The sequence below is a fragment of the Peromyscus eremicus genome, chromosome 9, assembly GCF_949786415.1.
Source record: "Peromyscus eremicus chromosome 9, PerEre_H2_v1, whole genome shotgun sequence".
Taxonomy (NCBI): Eukaryota; Metazoa; Chordata; class Mammalia; order Rodentia; family Cricetidae; genus Peromyscus; species Peromyscus eremicus.
In genome coordinates, this window is record NC_081425.1 from 44743006 (window position 1) to 44766095 (window position 23090).

The following is a 23090-nucleotide window of genomic DNA, read 5'->3' on the forward strand; positions in this document are numbered from 1 at the left end:
TCCAATTCCAAAAATATTTGAGGAAATTAAAAAAAAAACTATCAAAGTGTTTGACATACACAGACTTACTTAGACATGCAAAGAAAGAAGAGGACCACATGGCCCGGAGAGAAATCAGTCAGGAGAAGGAGACTCAGAAGTGACATAGACAACAGAAATAGTAGATATGTAAAATAAAGAAACTCACAAACACACTCCAGATGCATGAAAAAATAGAAGAAAGCATAAACCTCATGGGGGATGACAGGAAAGATGCATTCCTAGAACAGACACACTCTAGAAAGATCATGGTCAATTAGGAGAAAAATACATCAGCCATGTCAGTCAGGGACAGTGGGTGGAGTCATCCTTGACATCTCACCATGATTAAAGATGTAAAGACTATACTGTAGAAATGTCTAAGGGCCAAGGATAAAACTTTCATTTTCATGTTTTGTATAATTATTCATATAAATGAATAAAATAGTAAATCTACTCAATTATATAGCTGCTGAACCCCAAGCTCTAAGTTTGATAATAGGGAAAATACAAAGATGAATTAAGTATGAATTAAGTTCTTGCCCATAGAAAGCAGCACACAATCTATTAGATAAATGATAGTCACGGAAATGCATAATGTGCTATTTCCACAACTTAAGATCATAGTAGGAACACATAAATAAAGTTGCAGAATAATTAAAGGGAGTAAAATAAAAAAATGATACAGAATTCACTGTGCAATTACTGCATATTAACAAATAAAAGACTTTGACAGTATAAAAAAGATTCAATATATATTAGTATGCATGGATGTGCACACACGCATGCGCACACACACATGCAACAGGTTAAGGACCCTCAAATCAATCTTGGTATGTGAATTTAACTATAGATTTTCTTCCTGTCCTCAGGCAAATTAGAATGTCCTCTGTGAGGGAAAATATATGATTTTCCTCAGGGCTTAACTAAATTATTACTTCTCTAGAGAAGCCTTTTTTAACCTCTCCCCAAAAACCTCTGGGTAAAAGCATGTTCCTCCTCTTGATAATGACCCATGGTTGGCAATTAATCACTTGTATAATTATTCATATAGCATCTGTACTAGTTACTTTTCTGTTGCTGTGATAGAATATAACTTAAGGAAGAAAGAAAGAGGTTCTTTTTGGGTGGGGGAGGAGCTCATTATGTAGCACTGGATGGTCTAGAGCTCATTTATGTAGACCAAGCTCTACTCAAACTCACAGAGATTGACTTGACTCTAGCTCTTGAGTGCTGATCTTAAAGCTGTGCTCCACCATGCCTGGCAAGAATTCTGTGTTTTAGTTTTTGTTTTATTTTTGTTTTGTTGCTTCTGGTTCCAGAGAGCTAAAATTCATAATGGTGGGGAAGATATGCATACTGACAGGAGCAGGAAGTTGACTGTTACATTTCCATCAACACAGGAAGTAGAGAGAGCAAACAGGAAATAGGTTCAGGCTATAACCCCTCAAAACCTACCCTAAGTGATGTACCTCCTTCAGTGAAGCTCTGTCTCCTAAAGGTTCACAACCTCCCCAAACAGGCCACCAACTGGTAACCTCGTGTTCAAGTGCATGAACCCATGGGGGACAATTCTCATTCAAACCACTGCAGCATCTACTTCATGTTCCATAAGCACATCACCTGTCATGCAAATTCGCATTTCTCTGGTTCCTTGTAAAATACAGTGTGCATTTTGGACCTCTGGAATATCATGGTGCATGAGTAACTCTACTCACACGCTGTCCTAATGTCCTGGAGAGAAAAGGGTAAATACCTGTGTCACGTGGGACGAAACTATCCCAAGGACATGAAATATGGTTCACAGATCATGAACTCTGAGGCAAGGGCCTACCTGTTTTCTGACCCAGGATAATGAGGACTCTTTCAATTAGAAAATGAGAACAAAAGAGAGCTCTAAGTACCATCTCTGAGAGCCCCACTACTATGTGCCAGGCTTCCTACCCGCCCATAAGCATGCCGGGGTCAGAGAGAATCTTCATAAACATGTGAGACATTTGAGATTGGAACTGTGCTGCCAGGGGTGCTATTTTAATATTAAATGCAAGCCTGCGGGGGTAGTTTATCCACAGAGTTCCCTGAGAATCTGTGAGCTGAGGAGACCGTGTGTGGCAGATTTTTCCAGAATACATCTGTTACCCTAGACCTCATCTCCCATGTTGAGCCTGGCAACCAAACGATGGACAGAATCTAGCAGGTCACAGGAAATAAGAGAGAGGGATTTGGATCGGATTGACATCAGCATGGCACACAAAGGACTTCCCTAATTTCACAGCAGGAAGTCCCCATGGCATGCAGGACCATCATGTGTTATGGCTGCCAAAGCTACTTCTCCATCTTCCTATCCTATCTGAGCCAAGGGCCCATAGAGTAGACTGCTCACTGCGTGCTTCCTTCCCAAAGGTTCCTCAGACTTGTCACGCCCAAAAGGAAACAGTCACTTGCCCTTGCCCTTCTTTTCTGCTTCCCTTCCCCACCACTGAATCAATTTCCAAGGCTAGACTCCGAGGATTCATGGTTATTTTTCCTTTTCCTTATATCCCACGTGGACTCGGCTGACCACTCCTAATGTTTCTATAATCATTAATAAATGTCTCTTGAGGCCCTTCATATAGTTATATCTCCAATGCCAGGATTATGACTAGCATTATTTTATTATTGTCTCATTTGTGCAACTGTTACAGCCTTGTATCTAATGACCTGTTGCCAATGTTTCACATTACCATGGGTGATCTGCTGCAGTACTTAGAACGTCCTTTGCAGAAATATGGTGGCCACCTCACCACTGCCATGCTTGCCACTCTATAGTGGCACCCTATAGTATCCATATCTATTAGAAACATCTCCACTTACCCTGTTGATTTGTATTTGCTTATTTACTATTCTTGTCTCTCCACTGACTCTGCTGCATGGCAGTGAGGTCTATGTCTTGTAATCCCAGCATTCAGCACAACATCTGGCTCAGTAAATCACAGTTAAAGGGGTGATGCTTGAGGAGATGAAAGGATTTAGCAAATGCCTCTTCATATCTGGGCACATTAAAGAGGATAAAAGGTGTTCCTGGGAGGATTAAACAACCCAAGAAGGGAACTAGAAAAAAAATAGTCCAAGGAAGCAGAGATGAATGAAAATGAATGAAAACCTCAGGGAAGTGGAGTGGGTAATGAAGAAGACCGTGGGGAAACTATCCCACGCTAGCCCTCCCATGAGTCAGAGAGTCAACCTTTCAGAGTGGCAGGAGCTGGCAAGGATAGGGAGCTAGGGACATGTAAAGAGAAGACAGCAAGGAATGAACTCAGGGCAATGAAGAGTGTTAACAGTCACTCACAGATATACAGAATTGTTCCTGCTTTCAAGGTAATCCCTAGTGTGGGTGCAGCACTCCAGTGTGCATGGCCCTTGTTGCAGCTAAAAGGGAGTATGATGCCATTTTCAGGTGCAACAGAGGGCATGCTAAGGAACTTAGTGTGAAAGATTCATGTCAACTTAAATCAATGACAGCTAAAGAAAGTGTGTTGACATTAAGAAAGGAGATGCCCCAAAACTGCAAAGAGGAGGATATAATCTCATGACCAGAAGACATCCACAAAGTCTCCTGCTCTCCAATTCTTCTTCCAGTTGATTTTCCAGCTTTGGAAAACAAACTAGGACAGATCCCCATGACAGCTCTACACTTGCTGCATGAAGACCTCCTTTCCTGTGCATCACTCTCCAGTAGGGACTTCTACCTCTGTGGTGACTCCACCCTGTAGCCTGAAGCCCTCAAGTCCTTGTGAAACAGGTCCAGGTAGGGGCCCCCATCTCCACCCAGACTCCCCATTATGACCCTTACGCCACCACCTGAGAGTTTAAATGGGAATTATCCCCAAACAGGGAGACAGTGCCTCTAGATACCTCAGGCTATCAGAGAAAAAGTCCGGTGCCAGGAATGGGTTATTTCTTTTGTAGTGTTTGGTCACTGGGATCCCAAAGATTCCCCCCTAAAACATTACAGAGGATTGCCACTGCTTTTAGTTACCCTCTGGAATCTAATAAACTATTTTGCTAAAAACATCACATACTTGACTTATAGAACGTGGAGAAACTTGACACTGACCTGGAAGCTCTCTCCTTAATGGCTAGCTTCCATAGTGCTCTGAGGGGCTGTGTATGCTACAGGGAGAAAAGGGAATCACTAGCTCACCTAGCTGTGAGAACTACAGTAATAACCAACCTAAAAAGACACAGTCACTGGTGCAATAGTGGCATGAATATTATGGGCGTCACTAACCCCTCGTATTCGGTTTAAGGCCAGTTCCTCAAGATGGAAGGCACTGCCTGTCACCATTAATGGGGCCAAGAACCTGTGGCCTAGGGGACAGCCTACTACTATAACTCTGCTAATTGTGCATAGCATTAAACTAACTTCTAATGATTTATCACTATACCCAAAGATGATTACATCTCTCAACCCTCATCAGCGAAGCTGTTTCTTGCAGTAGGTGATGATTAACTCAGTGATCCACAACTGCAAAGAATAAAAGAGCAAAACACAAAGAATAAAAGACTCTGGAGCACACGGGGGATATCTGTATCACACTTCCTCCTTGCGAAGCTCAGGGAGCACCATGGAAGACAAGATGGGAAGAGCTAGAAGCAGAGGATGACCACAGGAAATGGTACTTCCTGGACATGACAGGCAGTTGCTCATAGGAAGTCACAGACATCCTGACAATATGCACAAGACCTGTGTGAGCTCAAGCCAGATTTAAAAAAAAAAAATCCCAGCATGGAGGAGGGAGGGAGTCAGGAATCCTACCCCTAGGTGAAGAGCTACTGGAAACTGATAACTGCTGAAGGAGGGAGAGTCAATCTTTTTCAAGGATGTGGCCCCTGAGAGTCTGCACATGCTTCAGTAGATAGCACTATACCAAAGCACAAACTGGTGGCACTAAGTGGACAGAGTGGATCTTTGAAAAAGAATGCATGAAATTGGAAGAGAAGAGTGGGGGCCGGGATGGGGAGTAAACTTTAATCAAAACATATTATATGCACGCATGAACATTAAACAGTGAAAACATCAATTAAAGTTATTTTAAAAAGACATGAAGTTAGGAAGAAGGAGATGTGATAGGGATCCTGAGAGAATAGGGAGGGGAGTGTGGGAGTGGATATGATCAAGATCTATTTTGTGTGTGTCTACATAATGAGAATAAATTTTTATTTTATTTATATTTATTTATTTGGTTTTTTGAGGCAGAGTTTCTCTAGGTAACAGCCCTAGCTGTTCTAGAACTCTCTTTGTAGACCAGGCTGGCTTTGAACTCATAGAGATTCACCTACCTCTGCCTTCTGAGCCATCACGCACTGCTTCAAAGAACAAATTTTACAAAATCAGAGAGAGACAGGGAGAGAGACAGAGACAGAGAGAGACAGAGGGAGAGAGACAGAGGGAGAGAGAGAGAGAGAGAGAGAGAGAGAGAGAGAGAGAGAGAGAGAGAGAGACTTGGACAACAGAGAAGCGAGTGCCTGGCTGCACAGATGGTCAGAGCTTAGGATTTGATCTGTGACAACAGGGTGGGGGTCCCTTATACAGGACAATGTGCATCACAGAGAACCGAGAACAGGTTTCAGGAAAGACCTGAGCGGAGAACAGCTGTTAGGAAAGGTGGAATTAGGTAGTGACACCATTCAGCTACCGCACACCCACACACAATCTTAGACGAGGTCATGTGAGCAACGACGACATACATGGCAAAGACATATGATTGCCCTGGCGAAGGTTTGCCGTGGCTGACAGGAAATGCCCAGTGCAGACGGCTGCACTCTGGTGTCTCAGGAAATACTGGCTGCTATTTCCTAAAGGATGGATTAAGTTTCAGAATCCTACGCACTGGCTTCCACACTGTGAAAACACTGTGCATCAACACAGCAAAGACTCAGAGAAAATCCACAAAGAAAGTAATTTATCTGAGTTTAACCCAGAGTTGGCCATGGTTGTCAGGCCATCTATCTACTAACACAACATTCACCCCACCTAATGACAAACAGGGGACACAGATCACAACAGAGCAATTTAGAAAGCATGGCTCTAACGATGCACAAAACACTGAGAGCAAAACAAATAAACATCAACAACAAAAACCATAAACCCTCAAAACAATTATGGGGATAAAATACACACGGAACAGTAAGTGGAGGAAACCAGCATCCCCTTGTAGCAGAGGATGCAGGACGGATGCATAACAATCTAATGCTATATTTTGGACAAGAGAAAACAAGTCCACTACAATTATCTCACATAGAACTTCACAGGGAGGTAAATGGGCATTTCTGAAAGTGGAAGCAGATGTGGGGTGATAAATGGCAGAGGCGTACTATGGCAGCATAAGACAGCACATCAGAAAAGTAACACGGGGGTAACAAGTGATGTGATTTCTTGGGAAATCCTTTTGATAAAATCAAGGGATATGAAAAATGTGTACTTCGCTTTGCTGATAATTTTAATCTCTCAATAAACTGAAGAAGCATCGAGGAACAGGATTTAGTGTCAGTTTAATTTTAACAAATACGGGAAGAGTACTTGGTCATTTAGAAATATCAGAAACTTTGGGAGAAAGCCAAGGGTTCATAAACTGAGCCTTTCTATAATCCTGGCAGAGTTACTGCTGGGAGGTTTTCTTGGGAGGGACACTACACTAAATAATCTCCAAGTCCCCTTTGAAGCATTAAAGACAGTCTCTAGCATTCTATAGTCATGCTGAAGAACTCCAGAGGTGGCCACTTTGGACACTGAGCCTATGGTACTCTGGGTATGCTAAGAAGGAACAAATAGTTCTACATGTAAAATGCAGTAAAAAGGGACGACAGAGCTTCCCATAAACAAATTATAGTACCAATTTGGTACTAGAATAAAAACAGATCACTAATATACAATAGATATTTTAAAAACCAAGAGACATTCATTGTGGTGATATTGTGTTCCCCAAAATATTGTGCACCCTAATAAACTTATCTGGGATCAGAGAACAGAACAGCCATAATATTAAACATAGAGGTTAGGCAGTGGTAGCACACGCCTTTAATCATAGCATTCCAGAGGCAGAGATCCATCTGGATCTCTGTGAGTTAAAGGCCACACTGGAAACAGCCAGGCATGGTAACAAGAGCCTTTAATCCCAGGAAGTGATGGCAGAAAGCAGAAAGGTATAAAAGGCGTGAAAACCAGGAACTAGCTGGTTATGCTTTCAGGCTTTTGAGCAGCAGTTCAGCTGAGATTCATTCTAGATGAGAACTCAGAAGCTTCCAGTCTGAGGAAATAGGATCAGCTGAGGAATTGGCGAGGTGAGGAAGCTGTGGCTTGTTCTGCTTCTCTGATCTTCCAGTATTCACCCCAATACCTGGCTTCAGGTTTGTTTTTATTAATAAGACCTTCTAAGATTCATGCTACAATTCATAGAAATCTGATTTCTCATAAAAGATAGGAGAACTAATGAGAAAGTACAAAACTGGAAATACATATATCCACCCCCAGAGTATGCAAACTATTCTGCACTTAGAAATAGAATGAAGAATTCATAAAGGAAACATTTCTTAAAGGAATTAATATTAAGAAGAAAAAAACGAGGCTAGATAAATATTTTAGGAAGCATGAAGTCAGAGTGTTAAAATAGATTTTTTTCAAAAGTAAGCAAACATAAACCAATTAAGAGTGATCCATGACCACAGTTGGTAAAATGAGCTCATAATGAGAATAACCTATTTATAAAAGGGAAACATAAATAAAAGGGGGAAAAAGCAAAACAGGGTGTGTTTGTCAGCTTTCTGCCACTGTGATGAAATGCCTGAGGAAAATCAACTGGAAAGGAGAAAAGGTTTCCTTTGCTTATGGCTTCAGGGGTTTCAGTCCACAGCTGTTGGTCCCTGGAGAGCAGAAATCATGCCATGAACACAAATCAGAGCAAAGAGAGAGGAATGGATGGGCTTGGATTCAAACATCCTGTCTAAGGACATATTCCCAAAACCTAACTTCCTCCCAATAGGCCCCACCTCCCAAAGGCCCCATAACTTCCCAGTAAAGCCATTTGCTGGAGGACACGCCTTCAATGCATAGACCTTTAGGGGAATTTTCTTACGGAATTTGGATCTTGAAAAATGCAAAGTGAAGTAATAGCCTGTCATATTTGCAAATAAAATTAATAAATTAAATATAACTACGTATCAAAGAAATTAACTGCCTAGTATACAGTAAGTAACTCTAAAATATGCTCTTCTTTGACCTACTAGTTCTACACATAAGAACCAACCAAGCAAAATTACTTTAATTGATGAGAAGTCCTGACTATGCTTTAAAATGCTCACAGTTATATTTTTTTTTCCCAAAACAAAAATTAAGGAAACAGAGATTCACAGGAGTGAACTGATACCTAGTTCTCTGAACCTGGCCTGGGAGGTCACAGGCCCTAATAGTAAAACTAATATTACTGTTTTGCTAGATGGTTATGATTGCAAACTGCTTTATTTTTATTATTTGTATTCTTTAAATACATTACTGTTTTGCCTGCATCTATGTATGTGTTTTGTGTGCATGCCTGGTGCTCACCAAGACCAGAAGAGGGAGCCAAATGCCCAGAACTGGAGTTAAGGATGCTTGTGAGCTGTCATATGGGTGCTACGAACCAAACCCAGGTCCTCTCAAAGAACAGCCAGTGCTCTTAACTGCTGAGCCATCTTTCTAGTTCCTTTAAACTGCCTTCTAAACGCTCATGTTTATATCTTTAAAGTAGTGATGTTCATGGTCTTCATCACAAAAACTTTTATTGTTGTAGAGGGTGACACGGTTAATAAAAAAATTCGTAACTGTCTCAAATGCCAAGAACAAGTGATGGTGGAGTGATTGGCCCTAAATGGGACATCTGTGTCACCTCCTTAAAAGTTCAGGAAAATGACACGGACAGGATCGACAGTAAAATCCTGAGCTTTCCATTCCTGAACCCACTGAGGTTGTAGCTATCTGTGGAAGACCTGTGCACAGGCTGGGTCTTCAATATTTTGTCACGTGTGGGTGTGGTTCCTGAGGCCCCACTCCTTCCTGAGGGTCTTGTTCACGGTTGCTGGGGGAGAAAGAGTCATTTTCTCCAATAGTGCCTACCCCACACTCAGGCAAGAAACTCAAACTCAGTAGGTCACACAGGAAGACACCAGAGGAGGAAGAGGCTTGGTGGGAAGAGAAAGGTTTCCGAGGAAGACAGAGGGGAATGAGGGCGAGAAGGACCAAAATTCACCGTTACATGTATGGAACTGTCGAAATGCATTAAAAAAGGAAAAAAACAGGATAAAAAGCCAACATTCAGCAAATACTTATTACATACAGATATACATTTTGCATAAGCTACCACATGTAAGTGTTATAGCTGGTCTTAGCAGACATGATCACACCACAAAAAAGCTTCATAATGCTCTAAAGAAACTCACTCTGAACAAAGGAGTAGAAATGGATGAAATACCTAGAGTGTGGCTACTGACTTGATGGATGATTTACTTTTTTAACATGAAAACACAGAATAGTTGAAGGTGATATGTTCACAAAATACATAAGAAAAGAATTTCATATTCAAATGACTGAAACATTTCACAGAAAAAAAAAAAGACAGAAGGAAAACACACAAAGACCAGCCAATCTCAACAGAACCAGACAGGATGATGGGTCAATATCTGCAGTGAGCTGGTCCTGAGAACATAGCCAAGTGCAGTTTACCTCGTCAGGTCACAGAAGTGAGGAAGAAAAGCCGGGAGACACCCTGAAAGGCTCAAAACCAGTTTAGGCTGCCTGGCTAATACAGCAGATAGAGAATGCAATTCGGGGCAGATACGGTAAATCTTCTATAACGAGCAGGGCTGTAATTCTTTTCATGGTAGGTTGCTAGGAAAATCATAAATTGGTCATGGTTAAAATGTCAGAAGACTCAAAATCGTAAAGAAAAAAATAATGAATTATTGAGGTTTGGGCTTCCTCTAGAAGTCACACATTTTCTGAGAGAAATGGGAGCCGAGATGAGAGAGGAGTCCTTTTTGCTGTGTGAGTATTTCAATTAGGCAGCTGGGAAGAGGTGAGTGGGGAAATACAAATCTTTACTCTTGTGTTATCAAAAGGAAGTGTCTGCCTGGACGAGCTTCTGAAAAGGGCCTGGATGAACTCATTTGCAACTCATGGACAACGTCCTTTATGTGTGCACACTTACTCATTCAGCAGAATAGCTTCAATGATAGTTAATTCTATAGCATTTTTAAAGGTGTGATTTCACCAGCAACATAGTCAAACTGGCCAGAAATTCATAATCCTCCTGCCTCAGCCTCCCTGGTGCTGGAATTATAGGTGCACAGTGTCTCAGCTGGCTACAATCTAGCCTCTTTCTTTCCTTTGTTTTTTCTTGTCTCACAGTTTCCTGTCACCGACCTCCTCTCATGCTCCTTTTTGCTGTACTAAAAGGAAACCATGGGGATGGAGAAGTGACTCCGTGGTCAGAAACACTGGTTGCTCTTCCAGAGGACCTGGGCTCCATTCTCGGAGCTCCCACGGTAGCTCACAACTGTTTCTACTGTTTATGACCACAGTTCCAGGGGATCCAATGCCCTCTTCTGGACTCTATGAGCACCAGACATACACGTAGTACAAGGTTATAGGCAGGTAAATCATCAATGCATATAAAATGAATTTAGAAGTTTTTAAAGAGAAACCATACATACATATGTATAACTATAATTTAATATAGATAATTTAGTGGGTTTTTTGTTTATGAACATTGTTAACAAAAGAGAAGGGGAGGGAAGAAAGGAAGCATGGATGAAGGAAAGAGGAACGGATACAGGGACGAAGGGAAGAAGGAAGAACATTAGCATTGTGGGCAGAATTAAACATTCCAAAGAGAACTGATTCCAGCTGAGTGCACACCATCCACCATCTCTGGACTTGGCGGTTGAAGACAACAAGACAACTATTACGTTGTTTGAACACATCCTTCAGTATAGTACCTGGTGGTCATCCCACCAAAGCACACCCCAGGAGGATGGGGATGAGCCCATTTGTTCCCTGATGAGGCCTCTGTACCCAGTAGAGCCATAGTATTTGTTGAGTGACTGGGTAGACATGTAAGTCCCACCATCTCTGCAGACAAAGCTCATCTCCCATCTGACAATCCTTCCCTTCAGAGCCCCAGGGACTGAGCAGCAAACTGCCATATTGCATCTTTACCACCCACCACTGAACACCCGATCCTGCACATCAGCTTTCTAGCTCTATCATCACTCACTTCTTTCTATTTCAATTGAGACATGCTTTTTGCTGATACTTACAAGTATGTGTGTGTGTGTGTGTGTGTGTGTGTGTATTTTTTTCAAAGACTGTTTTACAAAGCACACATAAAACCATCAAGAAACACATTTCAGGGGCTGGAGAGGTGGCTCAGAGGTTAAGAGCACTGCTTGCTCTTCCAAAGGTCCTGAGTTCAATTCCCAGCAACCACATGGTGGCTTACGACCATCTGTAATGAGATCTGGTGCCCTCTTCTGGCCTGCAGAGATACGTGCAGACAGAACACTGTATACATAATAAATAAATCTTAAAAAAAAAAAGAAACACATATCAAATTAAGCCGTAAAACCTTTACATGACCTTTGACTTAATGACATTTCTAAATATGCTATCTATTGATTGCTCTGAATTACTATTTGAGGGTGTGGCAGGCAGCAAAGTCTGAACGTGGTGTCAGCTGAGCCGAGTTGCTACATGCGTCACCTCAGCGCTGGCAAAGTGACCCTCAACAGTCATCTTCCACGTTCGCACCACGGGAACATGAGCGGAAGCAACCACCCAACACGTGTCTCCCGAGCTATCACAGAGGAGACGGCGGTCAAATGGAGCGACGCACAGGAGTAAGTTTCACAAACTGGAAAGACGCTATCAGCCACCCCATCTACCACTTTGAGAGTGTGACTGCTGCTGCAAGGCCGTGGAGAAGAGATGCAGTGTGTATCAACAGCGGTGAGGGTGCGGGCTGCTGTGGCTGCCAAGAGCAAAGTGCAGACGAAAGCAATCTCGGGTGCAAACAGCCAGACATGCCCCAGTCAAAAATCAAGAGCCATGTTCAGCACCGGCATGGAGTGAGATTACTGTGGAACACCTGTCATCCACAGTATTTGGCAGTGCCGCAAAGCATCTTTGAAACTAGGAGAAGAAGGCTTACCAGACACGAGCTGCTGGCCAGGCAACCCCACGGGAACCATGCCCAAGTTATTCATAGCTGTGGCCCAGGCTGTGGGATCGGTGACGGACATGTTGAGCTGGGTGGTGTCTAGGGCCAGACTCCCCAAACCATCAGCTGCTGCAGGAGAAACAAACTTGGCTTAGTGTTGACAGGCAAGGCTCTTCCCTTTACAGGAAATCATGTTTCTAAAGATACGAGGCTTCATTTAGCACATCGCCAAGAAATTAGAAAAAGTGCTGTGATCTGTACTACATCAATAATCTCTCCAGATGTAAAAAGCATCAGGGTGGAAGCATAAAGATGGGAGCATAAAGACGTGCATTCATGGAACTTTCTAGAAGGGAACTTGATGACACGGAATCCATGTTGTTTGCAGCATGCCATGAAAGAGGACCTCTGGGAAAGAAATGAATCACTTTCCTCTTCCCCGTGAGGCAACACTTGCTAAGAGACAAGGTCTAGAAGAAAGCAGTGGGAAGTCAACTGCCTAGCAGAGCAAGATAGATGAATGCGTCTGCTTCTGAGCATTATGCTGGTCCAGGCGTCCCTTCTGACTAACCATCCAACAAGAAACCACTTGCCAAGGACTGAGGTCCTGGTTGGGTTGGCAAGGCGATCGCCGAAGCACAGTTCCTCTAAGGGAATGCACGTGCCCATCTAAAAATGACTTTTTTTTTTAGAATATTCCTTTTTCATTATTTTATTTTTTTTTAAAAATTGTAATAACATAGTTTCCCCTTCCCTTTCCTCCCTCCAACCCCCTCCCATAACCCCCTCCTTGCTGTCTTTCAAATTCATGGCCTCTTTTTAGAGTATCCCTTATAAATACTGGCTAATAAAACCAGTAAATAAAATTAGAAAACAAATGGCAGAATTTAAATAAAAAAAAAAGAAAACTGGAAAACTGTATTAAATTTGATTTAGCACTTTTTTTTTTTTTTTTTTTTTTTTTTTTTTTTTTTTTTTTTTTTTTTTTTTGCTTTTCTTGAGTTTCATAGCCTCCTCCTGTCCCCAGGCTCTGGCCCCTGATTCAACACTGATTTTCATGGTTGAGCAAGCTTTCCGGTAAAAATGCAAAAGATCTCTTTTGTGTCTCCCACTAGCCACCAACCTTTACCTGCTGCCATCATCTGAGGGAGCTCCTGAGGACACTGGGTAATGCTCTCGAACGCAGCAGCTGCATCTACCATTGAGTTACAAGCACCATGGGGCGCCCGGGTGCTTTGACAGCTGAGCGGAGGGTCCCCTCGGACAGCATTGGACTCTGCAAGAGAGGAGAGGACTGTGGTGAGGAAGGGGCATCTGTAGTAAAGAGTAACGGGCTGCTGTCTATTTCAACACAGAACAGAACACAAAGAACTGCTTCTAGCATTGGGGACATTACTCAGGTGCTTTCCTGCTTTCCTGCAGTGTTGTGGCACAGTTCTCCGCTTAGGAGATTGTATGGGTCACCTTATCACCTCCCCTGGCCCCGGGCCGGTGTCTGAGTGTGTCAGGGTTTAGTCTCCGGCTTCAGCCTCTGAGCCTTATCAGCACCGGCACAGCCTCTCCCACACACTGAACAGCAACAGCCAGGGCGGACTCGGGCGAACATGATTTCTTTTCAAGTTAAAAAAGACATTAATTGATGTTGTTATTTTGGAAGACGGTCATCTGTGAAATGTATTCAAGGAGGACAAAAAGCAGGGAGGAAGAATCAAAAAAGCAAGGACCTCTTTTTCTGTAAGGCTGGCAAAGGAGCGAACAATCATGAGAAAAGGCAAGAGGAAAGGCTTGGCAGGGCCTGGCCTGGGGAGAAATCCACAAGGCTGCAGTAGCAGAGGCAAAACATTTGTTTTTCAGTTCTATCAAATGATGAATTTAACCTGCCCAAGTTTGTCTGGTCCAAATTTTTCCTCAGAATTACATGGCATATAGTTTGTATATGTATGTGTATATACATGTCTGTATGTATCTATATTAATATAGAGATATGTCTTTTGTTATACTCAAAGTGTTTTTCTAATATATACAAATAACAATACAACATACAGTAAAGTTACAAAGGGCCTCTCGGTGACATTAGTGATAAAATTATAATGCCTTTTCTCCACCCTTACAAAGCCAACCATGCGCACATTCACAGTTTAAGTGACTTTTGCCAGTTGCGAACCTGGATGAGCGACCTGAAGACTGTTTGAGATGACAACTAGTTAAATATTTGTTTTTGTTAGGTGTAAATTTACTCCCCCCGCCCCCCGGAGTCACATTTCCGTTCAGACTTTTAGATACTCTGGTTTTGGAGTATAATGTGAAGTTTGAGTATTTCAAGTTACAGTCTTCGATTCTTAGGGCCAAGTATCAGTAGCCCACTCCTTAATAAGCACAGTGAGGCCAGAAAGCTTCCTGCCAGTTCAGTTGAAATGCAAGCTCAGGTCTCAGTATCTCAAGGGTAGGTGCACAATGAGCATGCGGTTTTTGTAGTTCAACAAAGCTCTCTCGCTGTCACTAAGCAGAACAAATGAGACACGGGGGCATTTTTCTCCCAATTACCTATCACCTAGCAGTGGATGATTCCAATTTGGGGAACAAACTGTACTCAGAACATACACATCAAAACTTTCTGTTAAACACTAGTAGCAAATGAACCTAGAATGTGCTGATGGATTGTACAATTATCACAGGCAACAAATACCACAAGACGGATTCTTTACATATAAACCAAGTTCAGCAAATACACAGCAAGCCTGAGTGCAGGCCCTGTGGCTGTCCACTCATCAGCACTTTGGTGATGCCCCAGAGTCCTCTTCTCTCTGCTCCAACCCTTTCAGGGCACCAAGGCAGAGCCAGACGAGCATGTCTCATTCCTCTCTTCAACGGCCCTGTAGTGGAGCAGCCTCGGATCACCACAAGGTCACTATTTGTCTTACTTGGCTCCCTAAATGAAGTGTGGTTGGCTCCCTTCCTCCAGCTCAGATCTCCACAAATGGACATCAATCACACAGTTTTCTTCCTGTCTAATGAGTTTGCAGTTCTGGAACACTCTATCAGAGAATATCTCCTTACTTTGTCGGCTTTATGGCTTGTGCCTCTCTGGCTACGCTTAACCTTGACTTTTTCTACAGTGTTACAGGGATGGCACTAGCTTGTCTTGGCTCCACACTGTCTGTCCCAGTGGTAATTCTCCCTGTGGAGGCTGTGGCTCTATACAGGGGTATCAAAGGCCCTGGGGGCCATGGCCTCTATCTACATCTTTCACAGCTACCTTAACAAACTGCTGCTATTTCAAAAAGATCGCTTTATTAGCAGGATGTGGTTAGTAAACTTTCATTTATCCCTATCTTGAACTCTGTGACTTTCATTTTATTATAGCTCTCCAGTTTCCCAACCCAATGGTTTTAATTACATACAACTTCATGTGGCTTTTAGGTACCTAGGATGGTGTCTCTGAAGCAACTTCATTCCTACCAGGTACTTCTGGTGGTCTCAAGGCTAACGGGACACTTTTTTAAATTTTAAGCTGATTTGGTCACATAGACTTGAACAAAGAGGAATACTATAAATATTAATTACTACCTGGTAATTTATGAATGAATGCAAGAGTGACTTTTGTACTTTGTGAACACTTACTCTTTCTGTTGGATCCCGGCCCCTTTAAACCACTCAAGACCGCGATGCTTAATTGATCATTCAAATCAACTTCCCTGCCTTAGTTTTCTTATTTCTAAACTATAGGAAAGATTAATATTCTTAATGATGTTTATTTACACACAGATACAGGGAGTTAAGATTTACAGCTAATAAAGTACTTTGAATATAGTAGGTGATAATTATTGTTATTTTATTTGGAAGTGCAGTGTTTCTATTAAGGTATCCCGGGATCTTTGTGTTCTGGTGTATAATTATGTAATTAATTATAAAACAGTGAATAACACTTGATATTTCTAAAAGTAAGTGTTGCCCTAGTTTTCTGTACCACACCTAAATTGTAGCAGGCTGTTTCATTCCCCACAATTCCTTTGTAAAATAACATCATATAAAAGATGGATGATTTTTTCCCCCCAGCTTTTCCTTTCTATGCAAATACAAAAGCTTTTAAGAGCTTCCTGACAAATTATGAAATTGGCAGTTTCTGCTTACAGGTTTTACTGAGGGATTATTATTATAAAGCAATCAGATGTACAGAGTGTCAAGGATAACAGGAGAGCTCTGCCTGGGCGTAATGGACCTCCAACCTGTTCTTTAGTGAAATATACTGAAGGCAGAAATCTTACACCTAATTTCCCAAATGTTTAACAAGATACATTTTTGCTCAGTACTTCACTGGGTTATATCAACTGAGCAAAAATGTCTTATCTCATCAAGCCTACAAAAGTACTCTAGTTCAGGAGAAGAATGGGCTGCTTCTACTTGGGAAAGTGTAGTGCCTTCTAGTCCTTTCTAACTCTATACATACTAAGGACAAATATTTTAAAGAAGAAAATCCAGCAGTGGCTGTCCACAAAAAGGAGTTTCCTGTTAAAAGGGACAAAAAAAGCTAGGTTTTCAAAATATTTTATTTAAAAAATGAATTTATTTGACCTAATTCCTTAGACTCATGCCTACTTTAATAGAAAAACCATTACAATGAGAGAATAGGTTTTATTAATGTCTTTGAATGAGAGGAGATCAAAGCAAACTTATGTTACATGATAGCTGAAGCCTCATTTGTTAGGAACTCTATTAGCTATAGTTTATGTGTGTGCTAAAAGGTTGTGTTTTCATCCCAAATTCATGTCTTTCCATCGCTAAGAACCTATCTACTATGGGTGTTCAGCAGAACACCTGCTGACCACTTCATAGTTTAGAGAGACATTTCACAGATTAAAATGGGATATTGTACAACTAGACATATGCTACGCATATGTTAATGTCATGTTTTGAAAACAACTGTCTATGACAATATGGGAGGTGCTTTGCTTCTCCTACTGGTACACCAGGGAACTCCAGAGCAACCTTTCCATTAAAGAACAACTAGAAAGCTGTGTGTTTTACATTTGTTTTGTACATTTCTGTTTTCTTTTCGCAAACACAGACCACAAAGACAAGCTCTGCAGAGTGTTTTTCCACTGTTTTCTAAGGTGAACAAGTCATCTTCACTACTGAGTGTTTCACTGCTCAGAAGATGAGAGGAATCTGCAAATTTTGGGACAGAATGAAACTGCTCTTTAAAACATGGCTTTAAGAGGGGCGGGGAGGTGGGTAGTGGTGGAGAGATGTAGAGATGGCTCATTGGTTAAGAGCATTGGCAACTCTTCCAGAGGACCCAGGTTTGAAACCCACATGGTGTATCGCAACTATCTGTAATTCCAGTCCCAGGGAATCTGATGTCCTATTCTGGCCCCCATGGGTACTACATAGGTGTGGTTCACAGACATACATATATGCAGACAAACACTCATACACATGCAAAAACAACAACAAAAAAGGAAATCAAACAACCTAAACACATTCCTGCATGCAAACACTTAAAAAACAAAACAAACAACAACCCCCAAACATGGTAAGAACACACAAAAGCTGACACTTTTCACGATCTCTGTTTGCGAGAAGGGATCAGTGGTGGCCACCATCACAGAGATAGGTCACTAATCAAGCCACAGAATATCAGATGGTTCACAGGAAAGTATCCAGTGTCAATCACAATGACCTTGGAGAAAGATGCCATTGGTATTCTTAGGGAAGAAGACAGGAGATACGGACTCTCTCCTCTATGCTCCCATGACACTCTGTTCCTGCATCACTCTCTAGTCAACTCTAAGCTCAGGGTGGTTAAGACCATTCATCAGGTTTGCCCACCCTGAAGCTAGCCAGCACAACACACAGTGCAGAAATACCAGCAAACTCTTATATTGCTCCTTATTCTTTTGAGTATTGGGAACCCTTTGCAATAGCTTGAAAGTGGTAAGGAAGAGATGGATGATAAGAGATAACCTAAACTCCTAGATGAAAAAGTATTATAAAGTTTTTAAGTCTGGTAAATATACAGGATTCCGACTGCTTATTAATGATCACTATCTGTTAATTAGTGTCAAAGAAGAAAACTAAGGTTTTGATGGAGAGCCTTAGGTAGAACAAATTGATGAGATTTGTTAAGCAGTAATATCCTTTAAAATTTGTATTTATTTATTTTATGGGTATGAGTGTTTACCTGTATATATATATGTATGTGTACCATGTGCATCCCTGGTGACTGCAGGGTCAAAAGTCAGTACCAGAGCCCCTGGAACTGGAGCTATGGATGGTTGGTTGTGAGCCATATGTAGGTACTGGGAACCAAATCAGGGTCTTGCACAAGAGCAACAAATATTCTTAACCACTGAGCCAGCTCTCCAGTTTCTCTACCCTGCCACAAGTAGTAATACTCTATTAAACAAAGTTAAGAGGATCCTTCTTCGAAATGAGGAGAATGCAGAGGCCACTGCTTGCAGAGGTGAATCCAGGGAGGCCAAACCATGTCACAGCTCCCATCAAATCCATAGAATTGAACATTCTCCTTTAACAACCCTCTGTTCCTTGTACAGTGATAAAATCATTGCAGACTTTTCATAACTGTCAGGTTAGACATTCCCATCACAGTGTACCTGCGAAGAGAGACCATCTCTACTTCACACATTCTTCCTTCAGTGTTCTCTTTACGACAAAAAGATGAAGGAGTTACGGAATCGTTCCTCTGTGCCAGCATTCTGTGCCTTTCATGTACCAATGCTTCTCGCTTCACAAATTCAGCTCCCCTCTTCCTGAGCCCTTACCTGAAGAATGGATCTAAGGGTAGACACAGCTAACTTTCCCTTTCACTGCTAGTATCAGTCAACACTAAACTGAGGATGATTAAGTCAACTTGTCAATCTCCAGCAAGAATGCAGAAAATGGCAGGATCTCCCCCTCACCCCTTCCACGTAAATATTATCTATCTATACACTTTCAAATGCATGTGTACGTGGGAAGAGGAAAGGAAATGTAAAGAAAAAAAAAAGGAGCATCAACACCAAACAGTTTGATGCCAGGGCTCAATCCCAAGGCGTGGAGGTTTGAAAGCTAAAGAACACAATAGGGAGAATGTTTCTTAGAAGCAAAAATAAAGATGGACTTCAAGTGTCAGAGAATATAAGACGAGCTTCTGGTGCCCCCAACAAGTCATCTGCTTGGATTTCAGGTCCCAAATCTCCCCCAGCGCAGGGTCAAGGGTGGGTTATTATGATACATTCCCTTTGTGAGGTTTCTTGCAGCTGCTGTTTGAAATAGCCCAGATCTATAAATAACTGCATCTCCAGACCCACTAACCAGTACATTAGCATGACAGAGGCACAAATGTATAGTAGGAAGGAGGTGAAATCATTGGAAGAAAGGAGTTTCAATTTGGCATGTACCACAGAAGATGAAAAGCAGATCTGGCCAGTTCTCAAACACTACATTCCATTATGGGGACTGTGATTATATCCTCCATTTTTCTACTTTGTCAAGCAGCCAATTTTAAGCTGTAAATCATCTTCCTTTTATCTTCGGTAAGTAATGATCACAGAATGGGTGAGGCATTACCTCACCCTCAACTTGTTGTCTGTCTCCAGGAGAAGGGCACACAAAGATGGACAGGCAAGGAGGCAGGCAGGTGGATAGGCAGGCAGGCAAGAAGGCAGGGTTCCTTTGAAATCATACAATCTAATAACATGACCAAAAGAGACTTATCCATCTAAGTAAACAAACATGAGTAGAAGAGCAAAGCCAATTACTTTTTGACACAAGAAAAACACTATTCAACATTTTAGATCTCTCTCTCTCTCTCTCTCTCTCTCTCTCTCTCTCTCTCTCTCTCTCTGTGTGTGTGTGTGTGTGTGTGTGTGTGTGTGTGTGTGTGTGTGTGTGTGTGCATATATGTTGAGAAATGACAGGTATGCTGTGGGATGGTCTGTATGTCAAATGTGTTGCTGATTGGTCAATAAATAAATCACTGATTGGCCAGTGGCCAGGCAGGAAGTATAGGCGGGACTAACAGAGAGGAGAATTGAGAGAACAGGAAGCTGGGTGAGGGAGACACTGCCAGCCGCCACCATGACAAGCCGCATGTGAAGATCCCGGTAAGCCACGAGCCATGTGGCAAGGTATAGATTTATAGAAATGGATGAATTTAAGCTGTAAGAACAGTTAGCAAGAAGCCTGCCACGGCCATACAGTTTGTAACCAATATAAGTCTTTGTGTTTACTGGGTTGGGTCTGAGCAGCTGTGGGACTGGCGGGTGAGAGAGATTTGTCCTGACTGTTGGCCAGGCAGGAAAACTCTAGCTACACAGGTACAATTATTTTTCTCAGGAATCCTTTGCTTTTCAAAAAGGCTACACTCCATATTTCTAGACTGAACAAATAATCAAAGAGCAATCTAAGACCTTCAGGAAAAAGCACTGTTCTTTCCACTAAAAACAGAAAGGAAAGAGGACCTGTGTACTCTCATGACCATCTATAACTTTTAGGTCTCTGAAGACAGCTTCTAAAAGCCATGACCTTCCACAGAGAGACCACTTCAGGTTTCCTAGAAAGGATAATGTTATATTTGAAGACTAATTGTAGAAAATACAATAGCTCAACCAGTCCCCTTGTGGACCGATGTCAATCAGCACCCTCCATACACTATCTGTTCTCTTGAGTTGCTTTCTACCTTCTAAATATATCAATATTAAAACAATTAGCATTGCTCTACCCTGATGGTGAGTGAGTTATTAAAAGAAGCACCATTACCAGTAGACCTGAGCCTGGATGGATGAGCCCTCATTATAGCAGAGCCCTTGGGATTCACGATGAACACACCTCGGTTCACAGAGCACCATAATGTGCAGAATTAAATGGTACTTAAAATTCATCACTTCCAATTTCTCACAGTACAAAAATTTCCAAAATGTTCTCAACAGGTATTCCCATTCCTAGCTGATGCTTGACCACCATTTCAAATAGTCCTAGGGTTGGACAAATTCCCTCTCTACCTGTCTCCTCACCTGGAGAAGAGATCCAAATCTGACTTCTGGCCTCCGGTCTACTTCCACAGTAATGTGCAGCCTTAGAAAAAAAATGTGCCACCTCTCCCTGGAAGAAGGTCACTGGGTCTCCGCCACCATCTAAGCAAGTCATAGCTACATTTATGAAGGTGAACAAGGACGTAGCTAACTCCCTGCCACTGTTAAGCCCGTTCTGAATTTTCACTCTCTTTTCTCTTCAAATTCACATGTGGGGTTTCCATGGAGTAAACCAACCAGAGAGCTGTAGGTAAATGGAAGCTTTATCTGAAACAACACAGCCATGGGCTGTTGGGATTGGGCAAGAGAGAGCAGGGAAAGGCTCCTTTAGAAAAAGGAGCCAATATCTGAGCAAGACTTCAGGCAGATTCTAGGCTTCAAAGATAGAACTATCAAGAGATGGATTCTTCATACTGAGAACATAGGCAAACACATTAAAGAATAATTTTACACACATATACTATAAAAATACAGTATCTGTCACATTCTTGTTGGCCACACTGATACACAGAAAACATTTTCTGCAAACATAATTACCTTCTTACAAAGGGGGAGGGGGAGAGAGAGAAAGAGGGAGGGAGAGAGAGGGAGCAGATCCTACAACATTGTCCAACCTCTGCTGTGGATGGTTCAGTGTTTTCATTATATACTCATTTATCCCTTGACCCATGCATGGAAAACAAATTAAGACACAAAGTGAAACATTTTAATTGTCCTGGGTAAATAACTGACCCCCGAATAGCTGCAAACCCTGGTAAATGAGTTATCTATTTCCAAAAAGCCCAGGGCAGAGCCCTGCTTGAGGCTATGGAAATCTACCTGCAATAAAATCCAGATCAGACCCTGACCAGCTTGAACCAGTGGCTCATCCTGCTTAACATTTCCTTTAGTAGAGTCACAAAGAACGAGTTAGTTACTCTTTAAGCTAATGGGTTCTTAATGATGTCATTGCAGCCCAATGAATAAAGCATTAGCCCTGTAGCCAAGATGCCCCAGGACTTACAGACACAGCAGCTCACACCTCTCCAATCCTCTGCCCCAGGCCAGAGGCCTAACTTTCTCCTCCTCTAAATTCCCACAGACACTTAGCTTTCTGTTCTCTGAAAGACCACCTATGGCCCTTGCTCTGGTGAGTAACATGTGGGTAAGGGTAAGGATGGTGGAATTCACAGCTTCCAATCAAATAGTGTGCTTACTTCATGGTGGCCCACATAGAAAGCTTCCTGGCATTCTTAGGAAATGAAGGGTTGCACAAAGCCTGGTGCAAATGTAGCTGGGCATTTGCTAGAAGGTTCTAGTCTGGCAGGGAGCACTCTGAGGAAATGGGATAAGCCTCTGGTGCTGGTGGTTGTGTTCAGCAAGACTCACAGGGAGGCACCTGGGGGAGAGAGAGGCCTGTGGGGCTTGAACACAGTCAGGCTTCTGAGGGTGGAGGTGTGTGTGTGTGTGGTGCACACAGAAATGCTTCTAGACTCTAGGAGTATATGTGATTCAGAAATTAGAAAGACTGTCCGGGAGCTGGAGCTCAGGGCTTGCCTCAAGTGCACAAACTCTGGGTTCAATCCTGAGCCCCAGCCCCATGTAAAACTGGAATGGTGGTGAAGCCTGTAGTCCCACCATTCAAGAGGAGGAGGCAGCAGGACCAGAAGCACAAGGTCATTCCTTGGCCACCTACGGAATAACACTCAAGGGATGGCTGTGACATTGAGGTAGGTTGAAGGTCATTGCCACACCTTTCTGCTACAGTTCTAACAAGTCTGCCCTATCTTTTTTTTTTTTTTTTTTTTTTTTTTTTTTTTTTTTTTTTGGT

At 42.2% G+C, this 23090-nt stretch overlaps 1 protein-coding gene across 1 annotated transcript in view; it reads right to left on the bottom strand.

Annotated features, from left to right (window-relative positions):
- Positions 1-23090, bottom strand: part of Enox1 (ecto-NOX disulfide-thiol exchanger 1) — a 562855-nt gene that overhangs the window by 195483 nt on the left and 344282 nt on the right. Inside the window, exons 5-6 of the mRNA XM_059273297.1 lie at positions 13378-13524; positions 12240-12377 (exon numbers count right to left, since the gene is read on the bottom strand). Coding sequence (XP_059129280.1) covers positions 12240-12377; positions 13378-13450 — 211 coding nt within the window. The 5' untranslated portion in view covers positions 13451-13524. The remainder of the gene's footprint in view (positions 1-12239; positions 12378-13377; positions 13525-23090) is intronic.